Source organism: Canis lupus, chromosome 28 (assembly GCF_011100685.1).
Source record: "Canis lupus familiaris isolate Mischka breed German Shepherd chromosome 28, alternate assembly UU_Cfam_GSD_1.0, whole genome shotgun sequence".
NCBI classification, from domain to species: domain Eukaryota; kingdom Metazoa; phylum Chordata; class Mammalia; order Carnivora; family Canidae; genus Canis; species Canis lupus.
The window spans coordinates 31,594,489-31,618,127 of NC_049249.1; the positions used below are offsets into that span (position 1 = coordinate 31,594,489).

The window sequence follows — 23,639 nt, forward strand, 5'->3', positions numbered from 1 at the left end:
GTGGGGGTGGGGGGATGGATGACACACATAAGCTCCAGGATCCTATCACACCCTGCTTCCATCTATTTAAGTTGGAGCAGGGCTCAAAAAAGAAGTATTTCTCGTTCTTCTCATGCACCATACTGCCTTCTTCCCCTTGATATCCAATCTTTCAAAATAATTCAAAAATCCAAATGGCCAAGAGCCAGCATGGGATTCTAACCTACATTATCTCCTAGAAAGCCATAAACTGCCCCTTCGGTCTCAAAGGCATAAAACGTGCACCACTGATCTTGAGAAGCACGCAGACATGGAGCCTGGCTTCAAACTGCAGCACCAGCTAGTCCTCCCTCCACCCTGGCCAAGGCAGTCCCACCAGCGAAAATGCCCAGTGGGCTGCAGAAGCATCACCCTGTACACAGGTGATTCAAAGCTGCTTTCAGGGCAGCCTGGGTGGCTCAGCACTTTAGCGCTGCCTTCAGCCCAGGGCCTGATCCTGGAGACCTGGGATCGAGTCCCCCACGTCGGGCTCCCTGCATGAAGCCTGCTTCTCCCTCTGCCTGTGTCTCTGCCTCTCTCTCTGTGTCTCTCATGAATAAATAAATCTTTAAAAACAACAACAAAAGCTGCTTTCAATTATTGCCCAAAGTCACACTGTCTTGGGTGGGATTATATAACTCTGCTCTGCCTGTGAATAAATGGTGGGTAGCACCAGAGATTGGCAAACACAGAACCAGGACAGTAGGCCACCTCCAGATAGATGGCAAGACCCTCACTCCACTAGTAACAGCCTCAAACACCATAAAGAGCCTAAACATGGCACTTTTTTAACCATCAAGTTCTGAGACCTGACATTTGGATGAATTTGAGCTACTTCTGTCTCCCCTTCCTGATACGGAGACCGGCAAGCAGGTATAATGGGACCTTGAGTCATAAATTCACATTGTTAGCAGGCAAGACACCATTTCCCTCTTTAGATTCTTGGTAGCATGGAAATAGGTCAAATTATTTTAGAATTTGTTCAAGCTATCTTTTTGAAATGTTGAGGCACATTCTACTCTCTGTGTATGAGGAGCCAGCCTAAAAGGCTTCAAGGTCCCTCCCCAGTATCCAGATCTGAACCTCTCTCACCCAGCACCTGCCATCCTCAGGACACTTCCCCCATTTGCAAAGCTTCGCCCACGCCATCTCTCGTTTGCTTTTCTAGAAGTTAAAGCCCAGAAAGATACAACGATACCTTTGGGGCCCCAAGAAGCAACAGAGCCAGAGCTTAAGCAACAGAGCTCCCCTGATTTTCCACTGGATTCACCTGTCCCAAGTACCACTGGTCCCGGGCTAATCCCTGTGGCAAGTCACCGGTGTGTAGCAAACGAGGGACCTTCACAGCTCTGCCTTTCATGCAATCACACCAAACAGCACTGAGTCAATACCTCCAAGCACAGGAAACCATTTGGTGAGACACGAGTATTAAAAAAATAAGCTGCGTGACATTTATTTTGTCTTGTTAACATTAATATCTGTAGAAACATTTTTATTGTCAGTATAAAAATTAACAGGTTTTATTAAATACTTTCTCCAATTTCGTAACAAGTAGAATCAGTGTAATCTGCGTTCATGTTGCATGGCTATAGCAAAGTGAGTAGGTGTTTCCGAAGCAAAACACAATACTTTAAATACAGAACGCACAACACGGCGACATCGTGTCTGACGTTGGTACGAGGCCCGATCTTTGGGTGAGGTCCTGCCAGAATTAGACAGAAGCAAACCCTTAAAAAGATGGAAGTATCTCCAAAACCATCAGCAGAACAACTCAGTGTTTCAATTTCGACGATGACACGTGAAGATTCTAAAAGGCTTCCCTAACGCCAATGAATCTGGAAGCCATTAGCAAAATCCACTGAAGAGAATACAGGCTAATCTGATTAACGTGCAACTCAGGGCAGAAGGCCAGCTGCCGGAGGGGAGTACAGTCTGCTATCATCTCAACTAAGGTCCACCCTCGAGGAATGGATTAAGGCATCTTTTTAAGAGAACGCTGGTACCATTTGTCTTGGGAAGTCCAGTTCCGCGCTCCATGGGCCCAATGACAGAGCTGCACAGCAAAACAAAATACTTTCCTATCGATGGGTTTGTTTACTACTGGCATTTTGGTGGCAGAAGAACAATCATCTGACAGCAGAGTTTAAACAAATAAATCAAAACTTCATTTTCCCCCAAATTAGTCATATTCTGTAAATATTTCTCTTTTCAAAGAATCTGACAACTAGTTAAGTCCAAGCAACAGATTAACTAGTCCGATGTGCTGCCTGCATAGAAATGCCGCTTAAATTACAAAATAAAAACAAAACAAAAACTATAAATGATTAATTGTTTTGTATATTACCAATTCATTAATAAATTAACGTTATACCATTTTTTTTTCCCTGAAAGCAAAAGTACTTTTCCACCCCTGCTCGGTGAAAATTAAGAAATTCTGTGTAAGAACAGCATTTAGCAAATAGCTATTAAAAACAAAAGAGAGACCGATTTTCTAGGTGCACTGGGACATCCATTTAAAATCAATACAAAAAATAATTCCTTGTAAATATATAATATATATTTATACATAATTTGAATATATTTACATACATCCAGCACCTATATACTGCAATTGTGCTCTGTAAGTGTGTGCTGACATATATTTTCTCCAATTATTACAAAATTCACAAGGAAGGCAAGAAAGTAGGTTTGCCTTGAGTCCAGCTGGTCCACAGCCAGTACCCACAGCGGGTCATGGGCGCGTGGTGGCCCATGGCAGTCCATTGCCCCAGAAACATTCTTCTTCTCCTGGTGAAGATTATAAGTTTCCAACCGTATAAATTCTTTACACGTGTGCCGATTACTTTTCCAATTATTTACTCCTCTGATCCATATATACAAGCGGAGCCAACCGGCTCCTGGAGGCCTGGCCCCGTTGCTCAGTGTGGCTAGGTCCCTGGTGCTGTCCCGTGTGGGGACAGAAGGACAAGCTCATTCATGTTTTAACACTGCCGTTTACATGTGGATACTGAGGAAGGCATGGTTCGTAAGGCATGGGGTCTGGAGAGAAAACAGAATCGTCTCCTGAAGAACACGAACTCCTTGTGTCAGGATAACTAGGTGAATACTGTTCGAGAGGCTGACTGAGGTCCAAGTATTCCTGAAAGAAGGGAAGAGAGACGTTTTATTTCATCTCGGGTCAGGATAACAAGGTGAATACGGTTCGAGAGGTTGACTGAGGTCCAAGTATTCCTGAAAGAAGGGAAGAGAAGACTTTTATTTCAAATGCAGGCTCTCGAGATGCTCTATCAGAGCTGAGATGGGACAGGGGCACCCTTGGAAGGTTCAGGGACCCGGCCCACCCAGCTCCCGCAGGCCTCCTCGAGCCCCCCGCCTTGGTTTACTCTAGATTGCCGCCCTTAACTCTTCTCTTACGATCCATCATGAATAAACTAGTGGCAAGGAGGGAACGTGAAAAGGCTGGGCAGTCAAGTCCACTGACACAGACCAAACAAGCAGCTTGCTACATGCCTCCGAGAGAGAGAGAGAGAGCGAGAGAGAGAGAGAGAGAGAGCGCGCACAGGGTTCAAATCCGAGCTCCGGCAAAATGTAACGTGTTAGGGATTCCTGGGACCCCCTTTAAATAGTTGACACCATGAATATTTATTTTGCAAATTACATTTTACTCTTGCAGTTTCTAGGATAATTTAAGGGGAATATGTCTCCATTCAGCGGGTAATTTCACAGATGTAATTCATTACTCTCAGAAGCTCTCGGAGTTGAAAATGTAAACAGGTTCAGAAAAGGTTCGGATATACTCGTGTATATTAAATCCATAATGGACTGTTTAAAGAAGAGTTTGAAATTCAAAAGGGGCTCTTCTGCTCCCTACCAGCATCTGCTGGGGTCGCTAGGGAAGAGAGCCCACTGGGTGACCCGGGATAACATATCTTCCAGCTTATGGCACTTAGGGGTGAGTCCACTGCCTGGTCTGGTACCGCCCATGAGCAAAAATGGCTTTAAACATTTTTCAAGGGTTGGGGGGGGGGGGGAGTCAAAAGAAGAATACTACCCCATGGCATTAAAAGTACATAAGATGATATAAAATTCACATAAAATTTAAATATTGGGATCCATCAAATTTTATGCAGAACACAGATGCACTACTCGTGTATGCACTGTCCATAACCGCTTTCTTGCCTTGACGGCAGAACTGAATAATTTAGCTCACAAAGAAAAATATTCCCTATCTGGCCTTTTACTGAAGGGATTCACAGACCCTTGGTCTGAAACTACGGAAAAGATTTCTAAACTGAGGAACTTCTGGGTCTCGCTGCCTCCCCAGAGCTCACTCACTGGGCTTGTTCTGCTCACACACCCTGAAGCCAGTGACATTCCAGGACGTGTGGTTTTGCTGAGAGGGGAGGCAAAAAGTGCAGACCACAGCACAACCAGCCCCGGTGTTATCAGAAAAGAGCCCACAGAATGTTGGCGACTATACATTTTGAAAGACCCCCTCCAAAAAAAATTTTTTTTTAAATATAAAGCACTATAATTCATCACCAGGGTTGGCAAGAGAAAGAGTCCCCATCCCAGAATGGGGGATGTGTCAGTTCCAACAACATCAGCATTAACCACACGCCTGGAAACAAACACGCCCACCACATCAAAAGAGAACTTTTTGCTTACAATGATAAAAATGAAATTTTGTCCTAAATGGAACCATTTTTCTCAAGCATATGGTAATGATTTTCAGAAGGAAAGAAACTTCGATTTTTATATCCGTTAGACAATATGGCATTCTGCTTTTTTATTTTAGGATGCTCGATGAAAATTTCAGTATGAATGGGCCCACTTTAAATACAGGCATATAAATAAAGAGCATTGAGCATGGACATAGGACCATTAAAATGGAACATTAGTGCTTTCCCAGTTTCTAAATGCAGCCACTTAAATGTTCAGATCTGATAGGGCAAAGAATAGGGGTATCAGTGGATTCCAAGTCTAGGGTTAAAGGAACTTACACGAGAAACAACAATTTTGGCAAGAGAAGAAAGTTGCTTTTTTCCCCTTGAACTGTTCCTTTCCTTTCAACTTCTGAAGGTCAGCTGTATTCATTTAAATGCAATCTCTCCTTTTATCAGCTACAGTTAGACGCACAAGATAATGTTGCTGGCTTAAGGCTTCCCATCACAACATTTGATTATTTAACTCCTTCTAAAACTATTAAATGTATTTTAAAATACGTTAGATGTATTATTTTTATTCAAACGATCTTAACCTCTTTTTGTTGTTAAGACAACGGTGGGTTTGGGGGACTTCTTTTTTTCCTGTTTGAAGGAAGGCTGCTCTCTACACCCTCATTAAATCTCTCAAAGTCATTCATTAACAATCTTTTTCCTTGGGATTTTTTTGAACTTGATGGGTTTTATCATCTTTCCTGCTCAGATCATCTACTCTCCACAACCACAGAGACCACTCTATCGACATGCTGAAGCACTACCACGGTCGAATTTGGTCAGTGGGTGACAGAGCGTTTCTTTCTTTGGTATGGATTATAAATCTTTTATAGAAAAATATTTTAACAAAAAGTCCATGTTTTCATTAAAAAAATCACAAGTCCATTGCTCACTTCAGCAGCCCATATACTAAAAAAAAATCACAAGTCCAGGGGAGCCTGGGTGACTCAGTCAGTTAAGGGTCTGACTCTTGATTTCATCTCAGATCATGATCTCAGGGTCATGAGATCCAGCCTCATATCAGGGCCAAGTCTGCTTGAGGTTTTCTCTCTCTCTCTCTCTCTCCCCCTCTGCCTCTCCTCACTCTCATTCTCTTGCTCTTTCTCTTTAAAATAAATAAATAAATCTTTAAAAAAAAAAAAAAAAAACCTAAGTCCTTCATTATAGGAAATTGTGTATACGTTCATATACACATAGATGAAGACCACATGCCACATGCCATTACCAGACAGGAGGGTCATGGCAGAACTTCACTGCTTCCAATGGAGCCCAGTAATGGAACACCAACTGCTCCTCCACTAATCACTAGAGCTCAGAATCCAACCAGCACAAGAGCCCAAGCTCCTCACGTGCAAACCCAAATGCTGCTGTTGGACATTTCTTTCCCTCCCGACTCTCCAACAGACCACAGCCGAGGCCCACCACTCGAAGGCCACAGAGAGCCTCAAGTAGGGCCCTCCGTCTGGTTTCATGAGTCAGACTCTCAAAATGCAGTTCTGAGAAAAATCAAGATTGAGGAGAAACACATATTTTAACTCTGCGTGACCCCTGTGGAAAAATGATCATCTATACCACAGACTCCGACAGGGGAGGTTGCACTGAAAAAGCCGCACTGGCCTCCCAAGAAAGGACCACAGGCTTCTGGAAGAGGGTTCTTACCTCATTGGTTGTGAGAGTGAGAATCCGATCCAAGTCCTCTACCAACTGCTTGAACGTCGGCCTCTGTGAGGGCACAGCATGCCAACAGTCCCTCATCATCATATACCTGAGGAAATGGATTTCCTGGTGAATTAATTTTCTAAGCACTAGGTGCACACGGCTATAAGCCAGCACTAAAAGGCACTACAAGAATAGGTCCTAAATGATGAAAATGTATCAGAACTTTCTAAATGAGAAGGCAGTTATTTGCCTTCCCCCAAAATTCACTGCTCGGTTCCTCTGAAAGGCACTTGCAGCTACAAAAACATCACTTTATCCCAAAGCTTTGAGGACAGTATCTATGCCATCGGGAAAGCCATTTTTTCTACATGTCATCGCTGCTGACTTCTGCATTCCTGTGACAGTGACACAGCACAGTGGTCTCACACCTTTATGGCACTTTTGGACGCTGCAGGAAAAGCCTTTTTGGGTCTCCAGTCTGTCCCCAGCACACCCTTCCTTACCCCCCACTCCTGCCCCCATCGAAGCCACGACACATTCTTCTCCCTGACACTTTGAGTTTTATTTTAATGACTGCAGCAAAGGTTCTTCCGTTTAAAAAAAAAAAATTTTTTTTTGAAAACCACAACTTTAAGGTAAGGTTTTTATGAATTAATCTGCCATCACTGGGCTGAACATTAACTTCCTGATTAACTCTTGGACAGGCCTAGGGTCCCAGGCCTTATCTTGATTACGGGTTTCGACAGACCCTCCATATTAGAAAAAGCAATAGGAATGACAGGCAGCACAATAAATACCTTTATATAATATACTATAAAATGTGCCATTCATCAGATGTCCACTGTACAGTGAAAAGCACTCATAGGATTATGGATAGAAAATCCCCATGAAACGACACACAATAGACCACAGTCTCCGGGACAATCACTCTTAGCTAATCCTGGGGGGTTGGGAAGAGAGACTCCTTTTCAAAGCACTGGTTCTACTGCACAAGACGTATGTCACCAACACAACATAATTCCACTTGAAGTGTGGGCTCGGTTCTTCCAGAAACTGGCTTATGGTTTTTACAGTCCGATCTGGGACTCTATGGATGGCACCTGGACACATTTTTAATTCTCTGTGTAGGGGCAAAATATAGGTAACCAGACACTAGCTTCTCTGAAGAGATGTGGGAAACGTTAATCCCGAAGAGTAATTTTCAATGGTCACGAACAAGTTCTAAAGCATCCATTCCCACTGGCCGTGCTGGGGGTCGACTCCAGCAGTGAAGAAAGGCCGTGCTGGTTCTTTAATGCTACGCTCGGTGGGGGCAGGGCCACGGCTTGCTAGCTTGTGTAGGAGAAAAGGCCAGATCTATCTCCCTGCCTCTCTGAGCAGAGATAATAGCACAGCACAGAGGCCTGGGAAGATCAGCCCTGGCTCAGGCTCTCAAGTCAGGAGCCCTGGGGCCTGGGCAGCCCAATGCCCTGAGTGAAAGCTCACTCTGTACACCTTGCCACGATGCTCTCCCTCTCGGGCAGTTACAGCCATCAGAGTAGCCATCCACCTCTGTCCTGGGATCGGGCCCAGAAAAACCTTATTAGCAAAAATGGTTCCTGGGGCCTGTATAGGAAGCCTGGAGCCTTGGGAAACCCAAAAAGTCAGGAGAAGAGTTAATGGCATGGGGGCCCGCACTGAACCAGGAGAGACAACGGGCCTTACAGTTCATTGGTGCAGTTTGCTGGCTTGTCCATCCTGTGCCCCTCCTTGAGCAGCTTAAATAGTTCCTCCACCGGAATCCCTGGGTATGGTGAGCCCCCCAGCGTGAAGATCTCCCACATTAACACCCCGAAGGACCAACTGCAAGGAAGAGGGGAAACAGGGTTACTGACCCACCCGAATCACAAAAACCTCAGTGTGCCCAGTTAATACAGCAAACGCCCACTCGCTTCTCCCGTTCCAAGACTAATGGCCTGAAGTCTCCTGCAGGTCATCCCACGTGCCCCTCCCTGCCCCGAAGGAGTATCTTCCCTGCCCGCCCCCCCCCCCCCCCCCACAGTGATGACAACCTGAGACATGTTCCCACGGAATTTCCCATCACCAGACAACAGAGTAGGGAAGGGAAGCCATCCCTCTTTTTTGGGGGGGGTGTAGGCTTGGGGGGGTTGCTATTTTTATTCGGACACTGAATGAGGTTACTCCGCCTTAAAGGCAGTGTGATGTGAGCCATGTGAGGATCTCCACTCCTAAGCTGCAAAACTCCTCATGCTCCTCCTGTTCCAGCTCTTCCACCAGCCTGGGTGCCTGACCCCACCCGCCCAGGCTGTGACCCACCAGTATGGGCGGTTGACAGACTAAGCCCAGAAAGCAAATTCTGCGAGTAACAGCTGCCCAGTGAGGCCGGTGGAACGTCTGAGGACACAGAAGGTCTGTGACTTACTAAGGTCACGATGGGAGTGAGCATCAGGCTGGGATGAGGATCAAGGAATCCTGTGCCCCAGACAGGCTTCTCAGAGCAGAAACTGAAAACATCTCTCAGGGTCCCATGTGCACCTGACCCTGTGGAGACCCACGGTTGGGCTTTCTGAGCCTCGTTCAGGACACTCACAACTCCTGATATAATCAAGCCAAGACTCCTGCATGGACCTATGTCACTGTGGCTTTGGAAAAACAGCCTCACGGACTCTATTCAGGTTTAGGGTGAGACATGAAACTCTAACCAGTTTTGTATAGAGCAAAAGTGGCAGCATAATGCGGGCAGCTGACTCATTACAAAAACGGGACTCCTAATTCATTCCTTCTAAACATGACCGGCTGTGACAGCAACGGAATCAGTGCCCACCCCAGAGAGCCTCCCGTTCACATAAATAAAAAATAGATCCACTGATTTTTTTCTTAAACTATTTATTTTGGACTAATTATAGACTCACAGGAACTTGGAAAAAAACAGTTACAGAGAGATGCTCTGTACCTTCCACCCAGTTTCCCACAATGGTAACATGTCCCAACCTATTTTCTAAACCTAAAATCCTAAAATATCAGTTGGAGCCTAACCCTGATAATATTTTTAAGTGTATCATAATAGAGACTGTGCCCCACTCAGCTTCTCCCCACAAGGGCAAACCTATGATGAGGTATGACGAACCACCCTCGGGTAGGAGAAGTTTCAAAATTCCTTCTTTCAGGGAGCAAAGAACATGCCAACAGCCTAGCAAATTAGATAGCGGCCTTGTAGTCAGACGTCCGTGAATTGGGGTAGGGGGGTTTAGGGTGGGGGGCGGTACTTCCGCTCTAGCAGGAGGAGGTCTGCAGTTGCACCTCCCATGTACTTTGAAGCCAGGCAGATTAGTAACAGAGCACTGGTTACCAGCCTACCATAAAATCCGTCCTTTCTAGGGCTGGCTCCTGCACCTTCTAGAATTATGTGAAATACGGCAGGCCGCAAAGAATGATGAAAGGTGAATACAATATTTTTGCAACTCAACCCGATGGAGAAGCCAGAGAGAAACGGGAGTTACTTACACGTCACTCTGATGGGTGTACACTCGATCGAAAAGGGCTTCTGGAGCCATCCACTTGACCGGAAGTCGCCCCTGCAAGTGTGGAAAACAGGTAAAAACCACTATATTAAACCAGTTTCCTTTAGCTGGCTTGAGAGGCTGTGCCCTATTTAGAGCTGACTGACTCATGATTTTTCACTGCTCAGTCCTCAGAGCAGAAATAAGCTCCAAGGGGGCCTACACCTAATGTGCAAGATGCACAGATTTGGGCAGGTTAGTAAGATGCCATTTCTTCGGATTCTCATTCTTATCAACCTCCCAAGCACACAAACACACCCTGACCGCCTTCTGGGCAAAGATTAATCCAGAAACTCCCAAGCTCTAGTCTTGGCTAGAGAAGTCCTTGGCAAAGAGCCCGATGAAGACCAGAGAGGGTGCTGATTATTCTATACAGAAGACTGTTTCCCATTTACTAAAAGTCTCTTAAATAGAGTTTCAATTTGCTTATTGAGAAGTTTGTCGAGAGTATGGCAAAAGAACAGGGATAAAGGGCAGAGGAATGAGCGCGTATTATCTTTCATCTGGAACATTCCGTGCCACCACCACCACCCCCTCCCTTCCACCACATTGCTGCCATGGACTTACATTTGTGGTCTTTTTGTAATAGTCTATATTGTTGATATCTCTGGCCAGTCCAAAGTCTGCTATTTTCATCACATTGTTTTCTGTTACCAAAACATTTCTGGCTGCTAAATCCCGATGAATACACTGAAATCCAGAAAGGACACATTTCAGAATGTTTCAAGAGTAAAGGGGAAAACATACTCACTTCTAAGAATAGAGAAAGAAAATATATCTTAATCAAAAACTGGTATTTCTGTTCTAATTAGAAGTAACTAAAAAAACAAGGCCCCAATCATTTCAAAGAGCAAAGCTACAGCAAGCAGCCAATTCTCTTTTACGCACCATCGACTGTCAATACGGAGTCCTTCCTACGAGATCTGTACTAGATTATTCTAAAATCTTTTCTCTCAACACTTGCTCTCCTGCCCTTTACAGCCAAACATTCAACGGAGCTGGTTAAACTCCAACACCACATTGTCTTTCCCTCCTGGTCAGTCCGCAAATATTGTGAGTCCATCCCTGCCCCTCCAGAAGTTTATGTCAGACCTAAGTGAGCGCTTCTGATGCCTCAATGTTTCCCTCTGCAGCTCTGGACACGGTGCTCCTTTCAGAAAACGGTCCCCCTCATCCCTTCTCCTGGCTCACCTTCTCCATCTAGCTCCTCTCCTCCCCTGTCCCTCGAAATAGGAGAAATGTCCCATTAATTGTGTGTATTCCCACATATCCCCAGAGCTTCCATTCTTAGATACACACAAAAGATCTGCAAATCCTTACCCCTTTCCTAACTTCTCTCCCAGGACCCTCGTTGTCATCTTCCACAGGCTACGGGACATTTCGACATTGACATCCCTTTGGCACCTCAAATCCAAGGTCTCTGCTCCCCTAATCCTTACCCTCTTGGTCTCTCTCAGTCCCGAGAGGTAGTCACCAGAGTTCTCTGCACACTCCTCCCCAGTTCTGTTGATGTTGGCTCCCAAATACCTCTGCAATTTGTCTACCCAGCTCTGTCCCCACTGCTAACCACGGAGCCCAGGACATCGCCACTGCCCACCCCCATCCCCACGGAGAGCCTCACCACCTGCCTAACTGGTCTTCACACCTCCAAACTCAGCCCTACAGTACCTGCTATGCTTCCCACAAGTTGAGTCTCTCAAAGAACTGACCACGTCCTTCCCCGACTCATATCATGACCAACGCCCGTCTACCCACGCCCAGGCCTGGAGGACACCAGCCCATACAAAGGGCCCAACCTAGGTCTGCAAAACACCTGAGTGGGTGGGGCGGGGTGTGTGTGTGGGGGGGTGATGCGGACGTGCTCACTACAGGACAGCTAATTTATAGTTCTGTTACTCACTCTGGTCTCAAGAAAGACATAGTCATTAGAACTCCCCATTTTGTCCTTTCTACAAATGGTAGACTTTTGCACAGTGTTACACCTCAATATAACAAGATTTCATCATGACACATGGTAACGACAATCCCACATCATCATCCCCTATTTTTGGAAAAGGCAAGGTCTAAGGGAGTGAACGAATATCCCTACCAAATGCTTTTACATAGGCTCCTGGCCCAGTCAACTACTAGATGAAGGAGGTCTGATCAGGCCACCTGACAAGGGTGAAATGGGGCTGGTCGTAGACAGGCTCGCCACGAAATGGCCAGGGAAAGGCAGCGAGCCCAACTCTCTCTGAAGAAGAAATTAGGGATTATTTGCTCCTGCCCAGTGCCCAACGATTCCTTGTTTTTCAGACGCTTCTGTGGTCCCCTGGATGGGCGAAGACCAGGAAAGGGGGAGCAGGAAAGCGCCGCAAGTAAGTAGGCCTGTGCTTGGCCAGAACGGAAGCAGGAAATGTGAGAGCTCCCAGAAGCCGCCTGGGGATCCGGCCGGGGCGGGAGCCATGTTCCTAGTTTGGAGGCCTCTTCAAATTGAACTTCCAAGCCCTCGGCCAAACTCTCCCGGCGGCGTGCTCCCTGCCGACACGAGCTCTGTGCGCTTGGCAAGCTGTGTGGTCAGAAGAATCTGGATTCCCACACGCTGGGCTCCCACCGCACAGGAGGGCCCGGACTCAGAGATACCACGACAGCGACCTCCATCATCCTCTTGGCGGGAGCCGGGATCCAGCACCAACCTCCCACATCCCTCGACGCTAGCAGACACTAACGCCCACCCTCGGGGCTGAACAGTAAGAGACTTGGAACCAACACGCAAGAGAAAGAAAATAATTAACATCAAGCCAAATTCCCATCATCTGCAGAAATTGGAGCTGTTTTCCAGCGCAGAGCAGCCCATTTACATAACTAGGGCCCTCAGCCCGTTTGGTATCCGTTTCTTAAGTGAGTGGAGAGTAACGGGTCACTAAGGGAAGACGACTAACTCCCCCTGCGGCCCAGACAGTGTGACGGGTGCTCTGCGGGGCTGATCGAGTTCAAGTCCCATGGCAACCCATGAGATGGGTACGACTGCACCCATTTTACAGATGGGGAAGCTGGCACCTGCTTTAAAAAACAAAAAACACCCACTTACGCATAACATCTTAGAATGAGTTTTAACTGGTTTTGGGGTCTGGGAAGAAGAAAAATTAGTGTGCTTTGAACTAAAACCAGGAAGAGCTTTCATGATTTATAGAAGGCTCAAATACCCCATGTTACCTTGTTGGATTCTGTGTACATCACCGTGTTTCTTTAATTATCCATCCCCCTGGTTCTCCACACACACACACACACACACGCAGCTTAAGGACAGGCCCTACATGTATGTTTTTTGTTTTTTTTTTTTAAAGATTTTACTTATTTATTCAGGAAAGAAAGAGAGAGAAAGAGAGTCAGAGGGAGAAGCAGGCTCCATGCAGGGAGCCCAAACCGGGACTCGACCCCGGGTCTCCAGGATCAGGCCCTGGGCTGAAGGCGGTGCTAAACCGCTGAGCCACCCAGGCTACACGGCCCTATACGTTCATCCCTATATTCCCAGCACCGAGCATGGACCTCAACCCAGTAAACGTTTGCCGAGCCGAATTCATAATTGCATTCCATCATAATGAGCCAGAGAGCTCACTTGACAGTTTTTAAGCAGGCCTCCAGCAAGCTCATCGCTAGCGGCTGGGAGGCTGAGTGTGAGCAGGCCCGAATCTGGCCCTTGCCCTGCTTCCTCATCCCCAACGGTCAGGAATAAACCCTCCATTTTTGGAGGCAGGGGACCATTTTTAAGATCTTCATCTACCACCAGCTTCAAACCCGTGCCAAGTCTTTAATTAGCAGGCGATCTTCTGCAAAGGGCTTTGGAACCCTTCAAGCCCTAACGAAACAGCTCTGTCCCTTGCAGCCCACTCCGTTAGTGAACAAAGCCCTGGCACAGGGCATCTTCCCGGTTCCCCCTCCATCTGGGGTGAGGCAGGGATTACCCGAGAACAGGGGGGAGGCTGCGGAGCAGTGTGGGTGAGTGGAGAACCAAAGGGCCTGGTCTGGGGCCAGTACTTTTCTCTAGAGACCCAGGAGTGCCCATCTTGGAAACGAGGACAGTGACGCAGACACACCGGGCTCAAAGGTTTCCTGGCAACTCCTAAAGGTCCTCAGCATCCTTAGCCTAACATCGCACCTACGTCAGAGGTGCTCTCAGGTTAAGGAGGATACCGTATGTAAAATGCTTGTCCTAGGCCTCGTCAATGTTGAGCTCCCAAAAATCAGTGCTGATGACTAATGCCAAGAGTGGCTATTATCACAGCATTAATAAGGGCACTGGCCGTCTGTCATCCTCAAAGGTTTCCATCTGCCCCCTTTCACAAAGTTCATCTGACTCTTGGCTCCCTCATCACTATACTGAACAGCTCCAAGAGAGGAAGGACCCCAGAGTCCTCAGGGCTGGGGCGTCGGGGGGGGGGGGGGGGGTTCTACACGGGCTCCGAGAGCCAGGTGCAATGCACATCCTTCTCTCCTATTCTGAGCAGAGAGATACTCCGCCTTCCAGAAACCCGTTCTGGTGCCCCTGTGAACCACATCCTGCCTGGCCTCCTAACCATGTCCCTTCAGCCTCTGCTGCCATCAGGTGCTTTGAGCCAAGCTCTAGGAATTGAGAGTTTTTCTTACTCCCCCTTTTCTCCGCCTCTCCCCTGCTAGATGACCTCCCAAGCCCTGGTACTTCCTTTGCTGGCTCCCAAGGTCTTACCCAGCCCCCAGAGCTGCACTCCGCCCTGCGCTTCCTGCCCGGCATGGGCCCTTGAACAGCTCGCACACATATTCAAAGTGCATCCTGAATTGTCCACCAGAATCTATTCCCCTCCCCCTCCCCCACCCACCTCCCGCCCGGGAGCCTTCCTCATCCTGATCAGCTGCACCACCACCAGACCTCTCAAGCTGGGAATCACTAACAATTCCAATAGCAAAATATATCCAAATCCGTCTTCTTCTCCAGTGCCCATGGGAGCCAACAAGCCCTAGCCCGAAACACCAGCACCCAACTTCCAACCCACCAGCTGCAAGCAGCGCCAGAGCCAGGGAGCTTTACAGCACAAACCTGATCCTATCACTCTCCCTGGGTGGCTTGCCACGCACCAGGGGAACAGTCTAGAGGCCTTGGCCTTGGGTCTGCGAGGCCCTCAATGAGCAGGGCCGGCCTGTGTCCAGCCACATCTCACGCCCTGCTCTCTGCACACTGTGTCCCTCCCTAGACGCTGCACATGCTATCCCTCTGCGGGAGTGCTCACCAGCCACCTTTGCCCCCCGAACCACCCCCCCCACCACCACCACCCACACTGACCTCACATAATTTGTTTCCTGCACAGCATGCTTAACCTTTCCCTATTTTTTTTTTAAAGATATTATTTATTTGAAAGAGAGACAGAGACAAAAACAGAGCATGAGCAATGGGGAGGGGGCAGGGGAAAGGGAGAAGCAGACTCCCCACTGAGTAGGAAGACTGCTACGGGCTTGATCCCAGGACCCCAAGATCATGACCTGAGTTGGAGGCAGACGCTTAACCGACTGAGCCACCCAGGTGCCCCTCCATACTTATTTTTATTCCCACACTAATTGTTGGTCTCTCCTGCTGTCACGCGAGGTTCCTGCTCCAAGAAGTCCAGGACAACTCCCGCTAAGGGAGCCTGACCTAGGGCACAAGGCACCAGAGTCCAGAGTGCTCAGGGATATTCACTTAAGGATTAATAAAATGACCAAGCCAGCTCGCCCACCACTTTTCTATTAGTAACTGAGCCATGCAGAGTCCAAAAACCACTTCCCCGCTCCCATATCAGGAAGGACACAGAGTGACCCGGGCTGAGGGTCACAGCAGGCAGCCTGCAGGCAGGCCATGCTCCCCAGGGTCTTAGCGAGGGATATGTGAAAGCTACAGCAGAGGTGAAGTAGAACAAGGAAGGTCCGTGGATCGCTTGTCACGCTGGCCCTTTCTCTTCACACACAATCTCAGCCCCCAACACACATACTTTTTTCTGCCTAAACTATTTAAAACTGAGCTGCAGGGCACCGGGGTGGCTCGGCTGGCTAAGCGTCTGCCTTCAGGTCAGGTCACAATCCCGGGGTCCTGGGATCGAGTCCCATGTTGGGCTTCCTGCTGAACAGGGAGTCTGCTTCTCCCTCTGAGCCTCCCCCTGCCCATGTGCATGCTCTCACTCTCGAGTAAATAAATAAAATCTTTAAAAACAAACAAATAAATAAATAAAATAAGAGTGAATTGCAGACCTCACTGATACTTCACACCTAAACACTTGAGCAAAGATCTCCTACCCTAACACAAGACCACGATCACCACCTATAGATTTAACATTGATCCAGTCGTATTAGCTAACGTTGACCATACTCAAACTTCAGTTGTTCGTAAAAATGTTCTTTATAAGGGATCCCTGGGTGGCGCAGCGGTTTGGTGCCTGCCTTTGGCCCAGGGCGCGATCCTGGAGACCCAGGATCGAATCCCACATCGGGCTCCCGGTGCATGGAGCCTGCTTCTCCCTCTGCCTGTGTCTCTGCCTCTCTCTCTCTCTCTCTCTCTGTGACTATCATAGATAAATAAAAAATAAAATAAAAAAATAAAAAATTTATAAAAGCTGCCTGCCCCAACCCTGAATAAGGCCCAGTCCAGGGTCACACGTGGACACATAGCTGTCCTGTCTCTTAAGCCTCCCTTAATCTGGAACAGTTTCCTCGGTGCTTTTTTTTGTCTCTCATGACACGGACATTTAGAAGCGAAGGCTTGTCAAATGTCTCACCTTCTGGATCTGATCCATTTCCTCATGTCAAAGACCTTTCAGTGGGCAGACTCCCCTGTGTACGTGCATATGCACACAAAACCATTTGTTTTCTAAAATCTATGCATTAAGAGCTTTCCCAGGGGGGAAAAAGAATCTGAAAAAGTCTTCAACTCTGGACTGTCTTACAAATAAGAAACAAATAAAAAAAGGAAACTAAAAAGAAAACAAAAAGCAGAACATGTGGTAGTTCTGGCCATGTTCTAATGTGGCCACAGAAGAAGGGGCTGAGGTATAGCCACCCCTCCCTGAATCCCTGACACCACGTGGTCGGATATGGGCTGCCTCACTCACCCACGTGACTGGGCATGGCCATGACCCAGCTGGGCCCCCCAGTGACAAGGGCTCCATGCCCACAAGAGAATCTCACTTCTTTGGGGAGCCCAATCATCAGCATCCAGCTCCGCTGCAGGTAGGAAGTGACCCCACCTCTGCCCAAGGAGGAAGTTCTGCAACCCTCCCCTCGGAAGTGTGAGCTACAGAAGGGTGCCTTGGGTCATCCAAAATGCCCCAGAGGACATCGGGGCACCTGTCTAACTGCTTTCAGAATAACTCAGATGTTTAAAGTTCCATTGCAAGTGGCATGCTTGGAATGCAGACAGTTCACCTCAGGGGACCTGGCCAACTTCTAACCAGAGGGTCACCCCGCTAAATGAGACAAAATAAACCCAGAGGATACCCAGGACTCAGTGTTACTAAAATATCCCTCCGCTTGACCTTTATTCTTAGAATTTAATGCCCTTTCAAACTGAAAACCATAAACACAAGAAAGTCTATGTCCAAAAACTCATCACAAAGCAAATAAAGTCCCCCCAAAACCCATCAGAATTAAAGGTAGCACCCCCTAAACCAGCTGTTGTCTACCGAGAGCTGAATTCCCAGGAGAAGATCTTTTCTGCCCATCTATGCAGTGTCACTATAGACTTCTGAGGCTGCCCCGGCTCTTGAAGAGTTCACTAAACCCCAATGTGAATAACGCAATACATATTTTCCAGGTTGTACAGGACATGCAAGGGCTTGATTTAGCAAATGAGCACATCCAAACTGCCTGTTTTCTTCACAGACCTTTTTAACTGGAATGCACCCAACTGAGGAGAATGTGAAGGACTCACTTTCTGGGAAGCCAAGTACTCCATGCCTCTCGCCAGCTGGTAGGTACACGACACCAAGTCCTTAAAGGTCATCTGCTCCTCAGGAACGCGGTTAATGTCATAGGAATACTCCATCCCAGGCGGCCTCCGGGCTCGGAGGTATTCACGGAGGTTGCCTTTCGAGGCATACTCCACAATGACGTAGAGTGGGCCTGTGGATGGAGAGGACAAGCTCACTGAGGCTACGCGCCCAGATCTACCATTGGGAAGCCCAGTATTCTTTCTTACAACCCAGTCCTTTTTTTTTTTTTTTTTTTTTTATTTCAACATACAGAAAAGCACACACACAAAAATAGAACACCTGCATTCTAATCTCCCCAAAATGATAATAGACACTTGGGTCAAGAGAGCCTCAAAAGTCTTAGAGAAACAGACACACAATGAGTGTCCTTCCCCAATCACTCTCGTGCTCGCCTGTGCCCTCCTGCAGAGCAATGGTCATCACCAATTTGCCTTTTCCAGTTCATTTTAATGATTTTACATACATATAAGTATCAACAAATGTTATTATCTTTAATCGCATAAATGAATAATAAAGACAGCTTTGCAGCATTTTCCCCCGACTTATTATCTTTGTGGAACCCAGCTAGGCTGATAAAAATAAATCTAGATCATTCCTTTTAAGAGCTATGTGTATCCTATCCTATAAACATACCACACTTTATTTACTCATCTCCCTTTACATTGCTTCCAGGATTGGGCTGTAACAGCACACAGCGAACATTTCTGTCTGCCTCCTTACACACACGTGCAATCCTTTCTCCGTGGCGTAGACCAGAGGTTGGCAAACTACAGCCTGCAGGGCCAAATCCTGCCCACCGCCTGTTTTTGTAATTAAATTGTATTGGCACACAGCCAGGCCCATTCACTTCTGTATTGTCTGTGGCTGCTTTCTCACTACAATGGCAAAGAGGAGTCGTCGCCACAAAACCCAAAAATATTTACAGTCCCCCTTCACAGAAAGTCTCCCAACTTCTGGTACAGACCTAAAACAGGAGTTGCTGAGGCAAAGAGAGGCGTTTTCAAGTTCATTAATTATCAAGAGAAGTCAGGGCTCTCTCTCTCTCTTAAGGAAGATAAAGTGTCCCTTCATTCCACGCTCTCTCTCTCTCCTTCCCTATTCTTGGTAACCCATCACTGCTCATAGCAAGACACGACTTCTTCAATCATCATTTTGAGGGATTCATCAACCAAAACATAGGGTCTTTCCCCACCTCCTTTTTTTTTTTTAAGATTTTATTTGTTTGAGAGAAAGAGAGAAAGACAGAGAGCATGAGCAGGAGGAAAACCGAAAGGAGAGGGACAAGCAAACTCCCCGCTGAGCAGAGGGCCTGATGTGGGGCTCGATCCCAGGACCCCAGGATCATGACCTGAGCCCAAGTCATACGTTTACTCGACTGAGCCACCCAGGCACCCCCATAGTCTTATTTTGGGAAATCCCCTCTTAACGCTACAAAACAAAAACAAGGAGACTGTCTTTTCCCAGCACCCTCCGGGTTAGGCCCTAAGAACAGAAGGACTCTATAAGGCCCTCCCATCCAAGTCACCCAACGCCTACCTTTCCCCAGCCCCCCAGTGCAGCCACAAAGCCCCCTTTGTGTTCACGGCCAGGAACATCTTCCTAAGGGGATTTTAAAGAGAACTTTAAACATGCACTTGAGGTGCCCTAGGAGCAAGATCCAAGAGTCCAACCGTTTCTAAAATGATGTTAACATTGAAGCGTAAATTATTTAGATGAAAGCATTTTTTCCTCCTACTCACCATCCTGAGTACAGGCTCCAAGGAGATTTATGATATTTTTGTGTTTTCCAATCATCTTCATCATCTCCATCTCTGACACTAGATCAGAAAGATCTTTCTCTGTGGCATCGTCTACAAACATGAGGTAAATTAAAAACGAGTTAGTTTTCTCTCACCCATCAGCTGCTGCTGCTAGTTGCCAAAAACTTAGTTGAAAGACCATGAAATTGAATTTTAGAACCAGAAAACACTTTCCAAATCACCTCCCTCATTTTATTGGTAAGGGGGCAAAGGCCCAGCTGGGGAACTGCCCTGATCCGTGTCAAATAGCTAATTTGGGGCCAATGGGGTCAAAAGTCAGAACTAGCATATAGGCGTCTGATGCTAAGGCCAATTCTTTTCCAGCAAACCTCACAAATGTGGGGGTGTTTTAACTTTATTGTGAAATAAGTCCATCCTCTGGCAGGTCTAAGCTGCCTCAAAAAAACCGTGTGTCTGGAAGCAACTGTGAGTACAACACAAAGGAAGAGGCAGCAGAGGAGAAGAAGCAGAAGGAGGCACCTCAAATCACTACAGGCTTTCTCCAGACCAAATACTGCTAATCTGAGCCCGTACAGAATCTATAGGCAGGTTCAGGGGGCACCTCATAACTGTTTACAAAAGTGTGTGTGTACACGTGCATTTTGAGCAGGCAAAGATTCGTGCCCTCCATGGCGGGCTTTCTCAAAGGGGGGCTGTGATTCCAAACCTAAAAAAAAATAAAAGTCTTATAAACCTCTGTTCTGTAATTGCAAGAAAAAAGGCTAGATTCCACATTCATGGACATGTAGCTTCTAGAAAGTGGCAAGACTCTTTCCCATGTGCCTCCCTTCGAGTTAATCCAATATAGAAAAATCTGCATGTACTAAAAAAATGAAATAAGGAAATGCACAGGGGCCATGTTGCAAAAAAAGCTCTTTCACTTCACAAAAGGAAGAGCAATGCAATTGGCTGGAAGGCAAGATCCACACAGCGACCGAGGAGGGCTGTACTTGTGCTATGAGCCACCCATTGGCTGTAAAAATAGCCAGGGCCCTCCCAGGGCTCTGGGGCTAATGTCCCTCTCCATCCTGAAAGGGAAGGCCAGCCTGAGTATATCCAGAGAAATAAACACCCAGATCTCCAGTTTGGAGCTCCAAAAACCAAACAAAAGTTCTGCCAAAAGAGGCTAGAAGCCCGGGCCTTCCCCACGCTTGCCCCGGTACGTGGCCAGGGGCTGCTGAGGTCGGCTGTTGCAGGGCACACAGCCCAGCACACCTGCCCCGCAGGAGGGTGAGGGCACACGAGGCAGGCCCTGGCCGCGCAGGACAAAAGCCAGAGGGTCACCTCTGTCGGTGGAGGTGGAGCTGAGACACACGGGGTGAGCGAACACAGTCCTCCATGGCATCAAATCCCAAGGGGAGGAGCTCAAAACACCCAAGTTTTCCCTGGGAGCCATTCAACAGCTAACAAAAATTCATCTTCTTGACTATTTCCACCCTGCTACCTCCCCACTCGAGGACAGAAAGACCATCGCATGGTGGCCCATGAAACAGAAAAAAGCCCAACTCAGGAGAATCCACAGCCAGTCAGTCACCCCCATCCAAGAGCAGGTGTCTCTGCCCAGACACACGGAGAAAACTCTGTCCATTTTTTTTTTTTTTAACTCTGTCCTTTCTAAGAGCCCTACCGCAGGACTTGGAACACAACCGTCCCCTGGAGCTCTGCTCACAAAAGAACATTGCGGAGGAGAAAGTTAGAGGTTGAAGAGCTGTAAGCTCCTCGGACACCGGCATGAAGCAGAGCTGCACAGTCGTCACACAAACATCATGTGATGCTCGCATTTCGGGGTGACTATTCACACATCCCAGAACGTGCCCGGCCTCCGATCCTGTCACCGATCCCGCTCCTTTCCCTTTTAGCTTTCTAAGGGACTCTCCCAGCCCTGTGTCCATTCTGCTCAGTCTCTTACAAAGGAGAAGGTGTGTCCCCCTCGCCCTTCGCCTCCTCACTCCCTCCACAAGGCCAACCTTCCTTTATTTGTAAGTTAAGGCTCGGGTCCCCAAATGCAACATACCAGCAGGCATCTAAATGAACCAATCAAGGTGAGCTGATACCTCTAAGCACATACAAATACAGAGGGAATAAAAAATCACGGTCATCTATAAGGAGCTGATGAAGGACAATCTGGAAGGCTACCACTGTCTACCAAAACCGGCTTTTCTTTCTTGTAAGTACACACAGCTCAAGATAAATCGTCTGTCCAGGATGCTGATTTATACTGAAAACTCCTCAACCCCTAGGTCAACTATGTGCTCTCTGACCTCCTGCCATGATAGAGTTCACATGCCACAAAAGGAACATTCTTGATAAGACTTCCCACCCCGTTCCCACCCCTACCCGTCCCCCGTCCCCCTCCCCACGCACCTTTCAACATCTTCACCGCCACCGTGACTGCTTCCTTGGGCTTCTCTTTGTCAATTCCCACCGCTTCGGCCATGACCACTTGCCCAAAGCAACCTTCCCCCAGAGGTTTGCCCAGCGTCAGCCTAAATGTGTAAATAGGGGATTAGCACACAGCATCTGGTGAAGGGGAAATTCCAGAACTAAATATAAAAATCTTTCAGCGGCTTGCAAAAGCATGGAGCATTTATCATATGGAACTAATGAGACCCGGGGTATACACGCGCTCGAGTATTTTCTTAGTGACGTTGTAGAGAATGTCAATTACAGGCGGGACAGCTATTAAATTTCACATTTGTGTTCACGATTTATTTTCTTTGTGGAAGGTATCCTTGCTAGTGAGGTGGTCAGGGTTCTTAAGTGCTAACAATGAGGAGCTTTTGATCTTGAGCCAGTTGAATATTCGCAATTTAGAATGTCTCGAAGAAAAAATGTTAAAGCTGCTCTTATTTTTTTGTCTCTGTGAAGTGACGTCTTTAAAAATCACTATTATTCAAATACCAATGGATTTTACGGTCATGTTCCTGGCCAAGTTACATGATATGAATCTTAAACACATTTCAAGGAATCCCTAATTTTTCCCTAGAGAACAAAGAAAATTCTAGAAATCGAGGGGAATCGTTTTTTGACCTAACAGCTTAGAAACTCTTGAACTACCCAAAATTAATAATGAAGAAAATCCAGAGTGAAACTGTATTTCTAAGCTCAGAAAGCTCGGATGCAATGTCATACTCATAGCCATATATTGTCTTTGGATATCCTAGAAGCTGACAGAATGGAGAAATCTTTGGAATACTCATGAATGTGGGGTTCTTTTTTCCACTTAAGCACGACGCAACCAAGTATTTTGTAGCCCTTCGTAAATAAACCGTATTTGTGGTAAGTACACAATGGTTTACAAAAGCTAAATAAAGACTTAGGGCAGTGTAGGCTGTGCTGAGGTCATTCTGTTTCTCTCCTGAACTAAAATTAAATTTCATATCTTGGCAGAAAATAAACATTTGCATTGGAAAAATGGCTAATTTATGTCCTATTGCCCTGCTACTACAAGCATAACAATCCTTTCTTTGTACCACTTCTGCCTCCAATCTAATAAACTGCTTCTAAATAGCCTTCATTCACTGGAAATCGGCTCCACCTACGTTTGTGCTCAACTCTGTTCTGAAATGCTTAGCACTCAGATTTTCCGCACTCAGGGACCCCCACCCCCTGCCAGGTGGGAGCTAACAGTTAGGCACATACAGACTTCCACTGTTGACTGCAGTGTCACAGCAGCAAAAACTGTGGACTGAACCTGAGAGAGCAGTAACTGCTATTTTTTTTTTTAAGATTTATTTATTTATTTATTTATTTATTCATTCATTCATTCTTTCATGAGAGACACACAGAGGGAGGCAGAGACACAGGCAGAGGGAGAAGCGGGCTCCCTGCAGGAACACCGATGTGGGACTTGATCCCGGACTCCAGGATCACGCCCTGGGCCAAAGGCAGGCACTAAACCACTGAGCCACCCAG

At 47.0% G+C, this 23,639-nt stretch overlaps 1 protein-coding gene across 1 annotated transcript in view; it reads right to left on the bottom strand.

The window, feature by feature from the left end:
• Nucleotides 1-1,456: 1,456 nt before the first annotated feature.
• FGFR2 (fibroblast growth factor receptor 2) overlaps nucleotides 1,457-23,639 on the bottom strand; it is a 102,289-nt gene continuing 80,106 nt past the window's right edge. Inside the window, 8 exon segments of the mRNA NM_001003336.1 lie at nucleotides 1,457-3,157; nucleotides 6,396-6,501; nucleotides 8,100-8,237; nucleotides 9,900-9,970; nucleotides 10,523-10,645; nucleotides 17,865-18,055; nucleotides 19,665-19,775; nucleotides 22,089-22,210. Coding sequence (NP_001003336.1) covers nucleotides 2,993-3,157; nucleotides 6,396-6,501; nucleotides 8,100-8,237; nucleotides 9,900-9,970; nucleotides 10,523-10,645; nucleotides 17,865-18,055; nucleotides 19,665-19,775; nucleotides 22,089-22,210 — 1,027 coding nt within the window. The 3' untranslated portion in view covers nucleotides 1,457-2,992.